Genomic DNA, 11,934 nt, shown 5'->3' with positions numbered 1-11,934 from the left:
AACACTTCCAAATGCAAGTTTCTAGATATTAGTCAAGGTCCATCTTTGCAAGCAGGCCTTTCTAAACATAGTCTGAGGCCTACCATCTCTGTTATCTTTGAATACTTAACTAAGATGCTATCTCCCAGATTCTCTGTAGTTAAGTTATACTGTTCCCCATTTGTAATTCCTAAGTATCTTGTGTGGAAGTATTTTAATTTCATAAATATCTCCATTTCCTTTCAAACTTGTAATTCTTTTTTTTTTTTTTGAATCTTGGTGTGCCCTCAAAGATTCCTGTTTATTTCAGTGAGTTACAACATGTTACCATTGTTATGTTCAAATTATCCCTGATTTGGACAGGAACAGGCCATTAAAGTTATGTCTTTTTGAGATGCTCTGTTATTTTTGAACACACAAAAGATGTTCTAAACTTGTTTTGTACTCTGCCTCAATCATGGTTGCAACCATTTTTCTAAGGAACCTTGATTTCCTTTTGAGAATGGGGGGGGGGGTGGATTACACTGAGAGACCAGGACCTTTGTATAATAGTATAGTGCAGGTGTACTCACTAGTAGTGGGGTGCCACTGTTCCTGAGCTCCCTTAGAGCACAGACCTGGAGGATGTGTGTATGCTTGTTACTGTGTCCGTTGATCTTTTTATATTAAAAAGCCTTCACAGTGATGTCACCCATTTCATCTTCATAAGGTTTTTTTCCTGGTTTTCTGTTGTTTAATACTTGTAATTCCCTTCTTTACTATAAAAGTTCAGTGTCCCTATAAAGGTAACCGTTCTCCCCCTCTACCCTACCATCCACACATATACAAACACAGTTCCTTCACACACAGAAGGAGATTATGGCTGTGCTTTTTTTAAAAAAAATATTTATGCATACAGAACTGGGGTACAGGCCAGAGGTTCAGGGGCAGTCAGAGGATTCACCAGAGACAGAGTGGGGATCAGAGTAGGCAGATTAATGAACTAACACTGCTGAGGGAAGCAAAAGGTGAGAAAGGAGAGGTCTGCCATGGGGGTCACCTCCCTGGCAGGGGATTGAATTCCTGCTGGAGTGCCTGCAGCTAGCTTCCTAGTGCTTGTTTTAACCCCTTGTGCTGCAGGTAGGGTCTGTGGCTGTGCTTTGATGAATATATTTTGACTTCATACACACACACACATTTTAGGACATATTTTAAGAGTATTTCTGTAGGGAACATACATAAGTTCTTGAAAAGACAATAATGCAAAAATTACCTATTTTCCACTAGAATCTAGTATTTACCATTCTGATAATGTCCAGTGTGATATTGCGCAATTCATTTAATCTCCCTTAGGTTGTACTTGATTAGTTGACCTCTAAGATCGCTACCAGCTCTAAAAGTCTGTAGTTTCTAGTTTCAGAATAACAGAATAAGATTGTGTTGTATGTACAGACTATAGTTAAACAAAAATTGATTTTGACTTCAAAAGGTTTCAGTTTAGATGAAGGGCTACAGCCAGTGGATAAAAAGCTTTTGACAAAATTCAGTGCCCTTTCATGCTTAAAAAAAAGCAATAAAGCATAGGAATAGAAGTAAAATATCTCAATATAAGGCCATATATATAAAAAGCCTCAGCTAATGCCATGCAGAACTGTGAAAAGCTGAAAACGCTTCCTTTAAGATAAGGAATAATACAGTGATGCTCATTCTCACCACTTTTATTCAACATAGCATCACAAGTCCCAGCTAGAGCAGTTACGCAAGAGAAGTAGTAAAAGGCATACGAAGTGGAAAGAAAGAAGTAAAACTGTTACTTAGTGATGACTACATAATTTATATGTAGAAACTCCTAAAAGATTTCACCAAAATAATTAGAATAAATTAATTCAGTATAGTTACAGGATACAAAATCTCTTTTGTAAATGAATGAAAGATGAACATTCACAAAGAGATATTAAGGAGAGTCCATTGTAAAATTGTATCAAAAGAGTTAACTAGCTAGTAATAAATTTTAACTAAGGGGGTAAAAGACCTTTATAATGAAAGTGACAACACGTTAATGAAAGACATTGAAGTACACAAATAAATGGAAAGATACTCTTTACTCATTGGGTTGGAAGAATTAATGTTGTTAGCATGTCCATATTACTCAAAGCAACCTACTGGTGTAGTGTAATTCCTGTCAAAATTCCAGTTGCATGTTCTGCAAAAGTGGAACAACCAATCCTAAGATTTCTTTGAAATCACAAAAGGCCTCAAATAGCCAAAGCAGTATTGCTCTTTTGTGGGACACTGGCACATTCATGAGGGCTCTGCCCTCATGAACCTGAGTGCTTCTTAAAGGCCATACCTAGTAACACATTGGACATTGAATTTCATCTCATGTATTAAGGTGAGAGGGAAAGGCTCACATAGACAAACATTCAGACCATACGGAACTCCCACCCTCCTGCCTTGCAGTCTTCTTGTATCTGATCTTCTTTTATAGTTTTCTACGTACTCCTGTCTTTTTGACAGGTTGGTGCAACTCCAGATAGTGCTCTGCTTGCTGGTTGGGTGCTTTGTGGAGCTCACCCATCTAATGACCTGTCTCTGAGATTCATACAGTCAGCTTCTGTCATCTTGTCTAACTTTGGTTTGTTGTCACCACGTGTTTTTCCTACATCTGTCTCAACATTGTATTTTCCTCGTACCCTTGGTGCCCTTTGCTCCAGTTGGTCCTTCCTACAGTTTATAAGACTGGAATTTTATATCTATAAAATCATTAAGCTTGCCAATTTGGTCAAGATTTCCTTACTAACAAGATTTAGCTAGTTCTTCTGTGGTGTAGCATTTCATTTATGTTACATTTCTCTTTGGCAGAGCTTGCCAATTAGTGCTCCAGGGCCAAATTCAGTATGTAGAGGGCTTATACAAATGGGAAATTTTACTTACAAAAGGGTTTTGGTTATTCTTGGGGAAAAAACCAAAACAGTTGATAACCTTGGGATTTACTGGTCTCTGCCAGTTTTTAAACAAAAATCAAAGCATCAGACAACATTGTGTTTACTGGACCTGCGCTCTGTCCTGCCCTCAGTCGCCTGTGGCTGAGTACTTGGTGTTCTAGCTGGGAGCTGCAGTATCAGGTCCTTGCCCTTGCTCTGGAGTGCTTGCACTTCTGGCTCTTTTTTTGGAGGACTCTCCTTGGACTGTTGTAAAGGAGTTTCTGGGAATTTTTTCACCTACCAAAGTCCTTGACCCCCATTGAACAGGGGGAGGAGTGTGCAAGCTGGTCTTCGGGGCTGGGTCAAGAGAAGTCTGCAGTGATATAACCTGATGTCTCTGTGGGACTTGGTGGATGCTGCCCTCTGAGGGTTTTGCTCTTGATTGAACTCTGGTTACTTCCTTTACTCTGCCTCACTCTGCCCACTCTCCAGCCCACGGCTTCTTGTTTCAAGGTCTGCTGGGAACGGGACCCACAGTAAAGAGGATGACTATAAAGGAATCTTTCTATTTTCTTTTATAGTTATTGACATAATTCAGCTTCTGCTAAGAAAAAAAAAATCATTAAGTGTGACTATTTTAACATCACCAAATTTGGTTTGTATATCACTACATTCAATTTGCTAATGTTTTGTTGATGTTGTTCACATCTGTGAGATTGTGAAAGTTATTGATCTGTAATTTTATCTCCCTACATATACCATTGTTAGGTTTTGTACTGGAGTTTATCCTGGCCTCAAAAATAAGTTGGAGATCATTCCCCGCTCCCCCGTTTTTTTCTTGTTTTTTTTTTTTTTTTGTGAAAGAGTTTGTGTGAGGTATTATGCTGTCTTGAATGTTTGATATGGCTCACCTGTGATGTGATTTAGGCCTGTTTCCTTTGAAGAGGAGGCTTTTGATTGCATACAGAGAGTCACTTAGATCTTCTGTGGTTTCAGTTTTGATTAAGATACGTGTTTTTAAAGGATTTGCTCACACTATTCATATAAGTTATAAAGTGAAATATTATTCACCATATTCTCTTACTATGTTTTTTATTTTGCATTTTATTTTTTAAACTTAATTTCAGATGAGTCTAGATTCGCAGGGTGTTGTAAAATTAGAGCAGAAATGGTTAGGCGAGGTCTCATGTAGCACCTTCACTCAGAGTTCCCCCAGGATAAAAGTCAGGAAAACAATGCTGGTACATACCCTTGTTCTCTATCAGTTACAGGCATCATGTGCAATTTAGATCCCTTTCACAGGGAGCTGTGTTTCAGAAATAGGTATCTTAACAAAGGTCTGCTGTCACTGTACCTGTTTTGGAACTGTGTTGAACATTCAGTCAAGTGGTGTGATTTGGTGATGGTGGGTGGGGTGGGTGGGGCAGTCTTGAGACAGATGGTTGCTTTGCTAGCATAAAAATAGTTGTTAGAAATATGCAGAAGTGGGCAGAGCTGGGCTAAGAAAGCTGGCCATTATTTCTTAGTACAAAGCTTGATAGTTCTGTTAAGGACATGATGAATATCTTTGATGGAATTTTGTTTCCCTGTTTGTTTTTATTAGGATGAAAGTTAAAAAACTGCCCATGATTCTAGCTCTACACCTGAAGAGATTTAAATATATGGATCAACTTCATCGATACACAAAACTTTCTTACCGGGTAGTTTTTCCTTTAGAACTTCGTTTATTTAACACTTCAGGCGATGCAACCAACCCCGACCGAATGTACGACCTTGTTGCCGTTGTGGTTCACTGTGGAAGGTAAATGCATCTGTGGGACACGGACGTGAGTCTGGCAGTGGCGCGCTCAGCATGTTCATGGGTGACTCAGATGTAGAGCTTCTGGAGGTTCTTCTCCCCTCATGACTTAAGTATCAAGATAAGTTAATTCAAAATGAATTTTCCAGGTATAAAACATTTTATCATTTCCTCCATCATACTGCAGTATGCTAAAACCATACACCATTGCCTGGATTTTACTTTTCTTATTATTTAAATAGCATTCTAAGAATACTTTAAGTCTTTTTATTTTGATTGTTGGTGAAAACCTTCAAAGATCATTTTTCTAATTTTACCAATTATTGTTTGTTTCCAGTTGGCCACTTTAGTATGATATTTTACTCTTAAGTCATAAAATAGTTCCAAAAACTCTCAGGTTACAAGAGCATCACATAATCAAAATTTATATTTAGCAGCTACAGTCTTCATTGAACACTTAGAATTTCCTGTTACAATTTTAAAACAGGGCACTCATTCCTCCTCCCATCCCTGTTGAAACATACACTGACATCATGTCATGTTTTGCCCAGCTAAAACAGTTCCAACTTTCTGCTCAGATACATAGTGACATTTGGGAGGGGGTGAACTGCCTATAAAAGTCTTCGACCTCCACTGCCCATGTCTGCCTGGCTCCCACGTTTTATTCTGTGAAATAACCCCCTTCTATTTCTATTATTAAGGGTATGGCATCTAAAAGGAGGACCTTAGAGAACATGAGAACCTTAGGGTGGTGATTCAGACCAGAAGTCTTATAGTCAGAGAAATTTTGATTTTAGTTCTGTTTCTGCCTTTTGTGGCCTTTGTGATTTCATAATAAATTTCCTGATTATGAGTTTTCAATCAAATGTGAATAAAATGAACTACTTCTCTATTGTGTAAAAGGGATTAGAAGGAAATAGAAATCATTTAGCTGCTACCGTAACACCCTAATTCTGCCTGCTACTACTTAAAATTCAGTTGACAGAATCCTCTACATAAGTTGTATTAGATCTTCTGGAATTGCTCTACACCCTATATCTTGAACACCGAAATTTCTAATCATAACCCAGGGTCACTTCCCCACTCCGTCTCCTGAAATTTAAGCTGCCTCTCCTCTTTACAGCCTCTAGCCCCTGACTTTACCCCCGTAAACCCTTGGTCTCATTATCTCTGCCAACCTTATTACTACAGTCAGTTATTTAAAGTACGTTTTCACATGCACTGTTTCTTCAATCCCAGTTGCACAAAATTGCCTGGACATGTATAGTGACTTTTTTCCCCGCTCAGGGTATCTGACTGTAGTAGAAACTCATTCTTGCTTGAATTCTTCATAGCAGTTCTTTCAGATTCCCTCCAGCCTCCTTCCTGTCCCCTCCTGTGCCTTTTAAACTTTGCTGGGAGTTTCCCTTGGTGCTCTTCTACTCAGTCCACAGTCTCCTTCCATGCCCCTGTATTCAGGTTACTAGATGCGCATTGTACAATTTACTGCTTTGAGTTACTAATCAGCTTATTTGTCTGTTTCCCTTATGAGAATGGGCACTTCTTAAAACAAGATATAATTTGTCTGTTAACAAAAGGCTAATCGTATTTTAAAGCTTTCATTCTTTTAAAATATATTGGTTTGTTTGTATGTGGTTTTCATATGAGAATATAGAAGACTTGATTATTTGCCTGTGATCTACGGCTCTTAAGGAATCCTCACGCTCAGTATTTCTGCAGCAGTTCCCCTTGTCCTCTACCCCCAGTGCTGGCGCAGAGATTTCCAACAAATGTTTGTGAGTTACTCAGTACTATCCTTGAAGCCCATCTCGGATCCCATCTCAGATCCCGTCTCTGTGACACAACCAACCTTTCTTACGCATTCAGCCCTTTCCCTCCTTCCGTTCACTGTTTGAGGAATTCTGTATTTCACACCTCCGTGGCCCTACTTTTATATCCTATTCTGCACTGTTTTCGGAGCATTACACTGCTGCACTGGTGGTCTAGTACCGGCCAGGTAGTTAGTTTCTAGTCCCCACCACAGTCAGCACTGTTACTTTGTGCACGTAGGCATGCACACGTAGTGAACCGAGCTTACTTTATGTTCAGAATGGAAACTGTAGCAGACAGCTTCCCTAGACACAGGTTTAGTACCCTAGCCCTTCACCTGGCTTTTTAGTTTCTGTGATTAACTTGTCTAATAACTCGGCCAACTGGCCTTTCATACTGGCTCATACAAGGGAGTAGTATTTGGTATTAACATTGAATGCTAATTCAAATTAATGTTGCTTGATAATTTCAGGGGGGAAGAATAGGTAGAGTATTTTGATCCATTGCATTCTTTCTACTTTATAAAACATATAATTTAAGACATAGGAAAATATTATTAATAAACATTGTCTAAGATTAATTTTTCTTTCTTTTTGTTTTAGTGGTCCCAATCGAGGACATTATATTGCAATAGTTAAGAGTCATGATTTTTGGTTGTTGTTTGATGATGACATTGTAGAAGTAAGTAGTTTGTTAACTTATTTTCTTCAATATTATAACTGTAATTTACTCTCCTTTGCCCTCTCAGTTCCCCATTCATCTCTGACAGGGATCAGTGTTAGCCAGTGCCTCGTCTTCAGATTATAATTTGATCCTACTTCCTACTCCCTAAAATGCCAGTACCAATATTTGAATGCTCAGCGAGCTAGCCTTTATATAACATTTAGGTCAAAAACAAGGCAAAGTTTTCAACAACAGAGCTTGTTTAAAAAGTACCTTGCCTTTAAAAATATATATGGAACTATAAGGTAAAATGTATAAAATCTTAACTAGCAAAGAACTTGATGACATGTGTTTTTTTTTTTTTAAGATTTATTTTGTTTATTTATGCATATAAGAATTGAGGTGTAGGCCAGAAGTGCAGGGGATGAGAAGTTTCACCAGAGACAGTGGGGTGCAGTATAGGCAGATCTACTGAAATGCTCTGCTGGGGGGAGCAGTGGGTGAGACAGGAGAGGTCTGCTGTCCCATGTGTGTCATCTCCAGGGATTGAACTCGTGAGGCAGTGGCTGGTGATAGCTTGAGAGTGCTGAGGCTTTAACCCCTGCATCACCAGGGAGACCTACAATTTGATAACTTTTGACATACGCATCTGTGAGTGCACACATAATCACCATCCTAATCAAGATTGTACATTTTCGGCACCCCCGCAAGTGTCTTTATTTCCTTGGTTTCAGAACTCAAAGCTTTCCTTTGCTCTACCCACCATCCCCTCAGACTTGCCTTTTTGACTTATCATAGTTAATTAGTTTTCTTTATGTATGAATACAAAGGAACTTCCCAAGTAGGATTTCTTTTTCTGGATTTTTTCAATCTATATCTCTGAGATTTATTCTTGTTTCTTGTAGTCATTGTTATTACCACAGTTGTGGGTTTTTTTGTTTTTGCTGTGTAATTTTCCATTGTGTGAATACACCAAATCTGAAACTTGGCTTTTTGTCCACCACTGACTGTGACTACAGCTGCTTTCATTATCCTTGTCCCAGTCTTGCTGACACATGTGCTCATTGTTCTCAGGTGTATTTTTTCAGGTTGGGTCATACAAAATTGCTGTTCTTATAAGTCCTAAGTGGTTGACAATTAATGGTTTCATCCAGTTTAATCTGTATGTAGGAGTAGAATGGCTGGAACAAAGGATTCTTCTGTAGTTTTAGAAAATGATGCTAAATATTTTATCAGTGTCTATGCCGTTTTACATTTCTTTGAACTGTGTGTGAGAATTGTAGTTGTTCTGTATTTTCCACCAGTACTTTGTATTACTGATCTTTTAAACTTAAGCATTTCTGATTGTACAGAGCGATTTTATAAGTGAGAAATTTTATAAATGAGAAAGTGACTAGCATAATTCTAAGAAACTTTCATGATTTTACTGTACTTTAAAAGAATTCAGAGAGCTCATATTTTGATGTCACATTTACTTTTTGCTTTTTCTGATATTTACATTTTGCTCCACAGAAAATAGATGCACAAGCTATTGAAGATTTCTACGGGTTGACATCAGATATCTCAAAGAATTCTGAGTCTGGTTACATCCTTTTCTATCAGTCTCGGGACTGAGGGGGAACCGTGATGAAGAGATATTTTCTGCCTCATTTCTTCTCTGGTTATTTTGGAAAGGATCAAGCACTGATTTTTCAAGAAAAGAGAAATGCAGGAAGCTCAGGGGGCAGTAGCGCACTTTGCACACACTAAAGCAAAGACTATGATTAACAGGCTCTTCCTATCATGGTAGTTGATTTATTTGCTCAGGTATCATGCTGTCTGTGCAGTTCCATACACCAAGGAAGTAAGATCAGAGATACCAGCTCCTCTTGTAAAGCAGCCTTCCGTGATAGATATGCATTTTCTCTTTATTAATTGCACCAATAATGATTTGAACTCCTTGGGGGGTGCAGTAGAAAGAATAAGGAATCTGTGCTAGGTTGTATTGGTAACTTAAGGAGATAATATTAAACACACTGCATAAATTGCCTGTGTTGAATATTACAGCAAGAGTATTTGGTGGTCTTTTTAGGCATGAACCAGAAATATTGGTGGGCCCAACACTTGCAGTTGCCTTCCTGATGTTAAAGACAGAAAACAGACAAAACACCTAACTTACAGATACTAGAATCCAGTGTCAGGAAGACAAATATGTTTTGCTTCTCTGAAGAAGCTTATAATAATATACAATATATGTATATGTAGGGAACAATTGGTCAAAAGTGGCTTTTTGTTTCCCCAAGGGGAAAGACTGGCTTTGTAATTATAATTTTTTTCCTTATTTATTTTACTTAAAACTGGTAGAGTTTAAGTATTGTATGAAGTGCCCATGATTCTGTCAGCAAATTTAAGTATATTTTTATTAGTTTTGTCAGTTTGACTAGTCCTTTTGTTTGTTTCTATTTTTAAGTTGAATTTAAACTATTTTAAATCAAAAACTTTAAAACATTGCAATGAGAGGAGGAATTTTTTTTTTTTTCAGGAGGAACTGATATCTCTGGCTAACTATTTGTCCTTTTTTTAAATAGTCTTAAGTCAGTTATTTCAGTAAAATAAAAAATTATCAAAAATTCCCTATAGTTGTTGGAATGATAAAAGCAGTTCTGGTGTAGAGGTGATGTACCAATCTTTAGACTTTTTAAACATGGTTTCAAGTTGAGACCATGATTGTTAGGGAAATTATATCATAGCAGTTATGTTATTTTCATATGTCATTCTTTACCTTGGAAAGAAGCGATCCACTCTATAACCCCAGCAGCCTGGATAGCTGGCTAAAAAACCCTTTAATATTAAATTTAGGAAAGTAGATCAGGAGTATAGAAAGTAATGCTCTTCCACCCCTCCCTACCTATCCCCTGCCTTTCACTTTTATAAATCTTATTGGAAGAGTGTTCAGAAGTTAAACTTTATGTTTGTTAAGACTTTCATTCTTTTGGAAGTTTTAAGAATATATGTAATATATGTAAACCATTGCAGTTGACACTTATCCATGCAACAGTAAATTGTCTGACAGTGGCCGAATGTAACTTGCAGAAAATAATTGAATATATGTTCAGAATAATAGCAATCAGACCTTGGATGTTCTTTATGAAAAATCTTTTCAGGCAGTAATCTTTATTTTTAATTGCTGTAATTTTCTAAACTTAATACTGTTGAATATGAAAAACAAACAACAAAAAAGAATGTTTTTGTCTGCTGCTATTATTAACATTTATTATCTGTATCTTTTAGCTCAGGAAATGACTTCACCTATTCGTCTGTTAACAGATCTTTAACAGGGTCACTTAGCTAATTGGGCTGTTTAAACAGATGTGCTCGGAGGAAATTATGATGTATTTTGACAAATTGCTTTTTAAGATACAGTTTCTAGAGCCTTACCCTGACTGGATTTGTTTTGTACAGATTATATAGCCTGCCAACATTGCACAGAGAATCACAACTGAGAATGGGGAGGAGGTCACAGCAGTGGAAGTGGATAAACTTTTTATTATGAGGGCTTAAAACCAAATCATCTTGGAATTTAAAGCTATATTTCTGCAGCTTTTAGTATAAAGAAGAGAAGTAAAATGAACTGAATCAGTTTTACACAAGTTAGGCCACAATATGTATCAGAAAGGTAGATGAAGTCATTTGCATAAAGGTACAGCATTAGAAATACTATGTTGTGTTTTTACATTTTGCATTTTAAAAAGTACAGTAAAGGCCAAGGTTAAAGTTCATGTTAAAGCCAGTTAATAGCATTCTTTTGAGTTCATGGTAGTCACACACTGTTCATATCTACACCACATCTAATAGTAAGACTGTCAAGGGAGGGACTTACGGGGTGATAGGGGGTGATGGTCCTCAGTTTACCTTTTTACTCTTAGTGCAGTGGCGTGTAGGTAAAATGTTTCAGAACGTATCAGAAACTCAACATACTTTAAAAACATAGGATTTAGGAAAAATGCAGATAGAGGAAGAAAGAAGAGGACCCATACAGAGAGCAGTGTGAGGTTGTCTGTTGGTTGACTGCGAATTGAAGGGGGAGGCGGGCTTAAGCTGTAAGTGGTGACTGACTGTGCTCTAACTGTGTATATGTTTGCTAGGATGGCTGTCCTGTGTTTTGTGTATCGGAGTAAAAATTTCTATAAATTATCATAACTAAAAGTAAATATTCTAAATTAAATTTCACTTCAAAGTCATACAGTTTCTGTCCTGGAAACTCCAGCTATAGAAGATTCCCTAAGACAGGGGCCATGGGCTTTGGGAAAGGGAAAGAAGGAAATGTGTAATATATGGGTCCTATTGCCTCTATCCATCAGTCTAGGGCTGTTTTCTTTCCTTGATGGCAGTAGAAAGACCTCATTTTCATAACATACTACTCTTGACACTTTTCTTTAAAGATACTTTTCATTAAAAGATTCTCTTGAGGTATTTAACTGAGAGCTGGGAGGCTATGGCGCTCAGGTCCTGGCTCTTCGGTGAATTTAACTGTGACCTTGGGCAAGTCACTTAACCTCTCTGTGCTTCAGTCTCCCTATCTTGTAAAATGGGAGTAATACCTACCTCACAGGGTTGTTGTGGGGATTAATTAGATATAATGTCTGTAAAGCATCTAAGGTTCTTGAAGAAGGCGCTATATAAATACAAAATAATATCTATTAAAGTTGGTTTATTTGTGTTTGTGTGTTTTTAAGTGTTTTTTTCTTTTTTTTTCCCTTTGTACCCAAAATGTATTGGAAATTGGAAGAGCACATTTTGGAA

The 11,934-nt window shown here is 37.5% G+C and overlaps 1 protein-coding gene across 1 annotated transcript in view; it reads left to right on the top strand.

Annotated features, from left to right (window-relative positions):
• USP12 (ubiquitin specific peptidase 12) overlaps positions 1–9,611 on the top strand; it is a 32,453-nt gene extending 22,842 nt beyond the window's left edge. Inside the window, exons 7-9 of the mRNA XM_012723314.1 lie at positions 4,486–4,683; positions 7,092–7,170; positions 8,665–9,611. Coding sequence (XP_012578768.1) covers positions 4,486–4,683; positions 7,092–7,170; positions 8,665–8,766 — 379 coding nt within the window. The 3' untranslated portion in view covers positions 8,767–9,611. The remainder of the gene's footprint in view (positions 1–4,485; positions 4,684–7,091; positions 7,171–8,664) is intronic.
• Positions 9,612–11,934: the final 2,323 nt, after the last annotated feature.

The sequence above is a fragment of the Condylura cristata genome, unplaced genomic scaffold (genome assembly GCF_000260355.1).
Source record: "Condylura cristata isolate star-nosed mole 26May11 unplaced genomic scaffold, ConCri1.0 scaffold00010, whole genome shotgun sequence".
NCBI lineage: Eukaryota > Metazoa > Chordata > Mammalia > Eulipotyphla > Talpidae > Condylura > Condylura cristata.
Note: the sequence above shows the minus strand (reverse complement) of the source record. Positions and strands in the feature narration are given on the sequence as shown.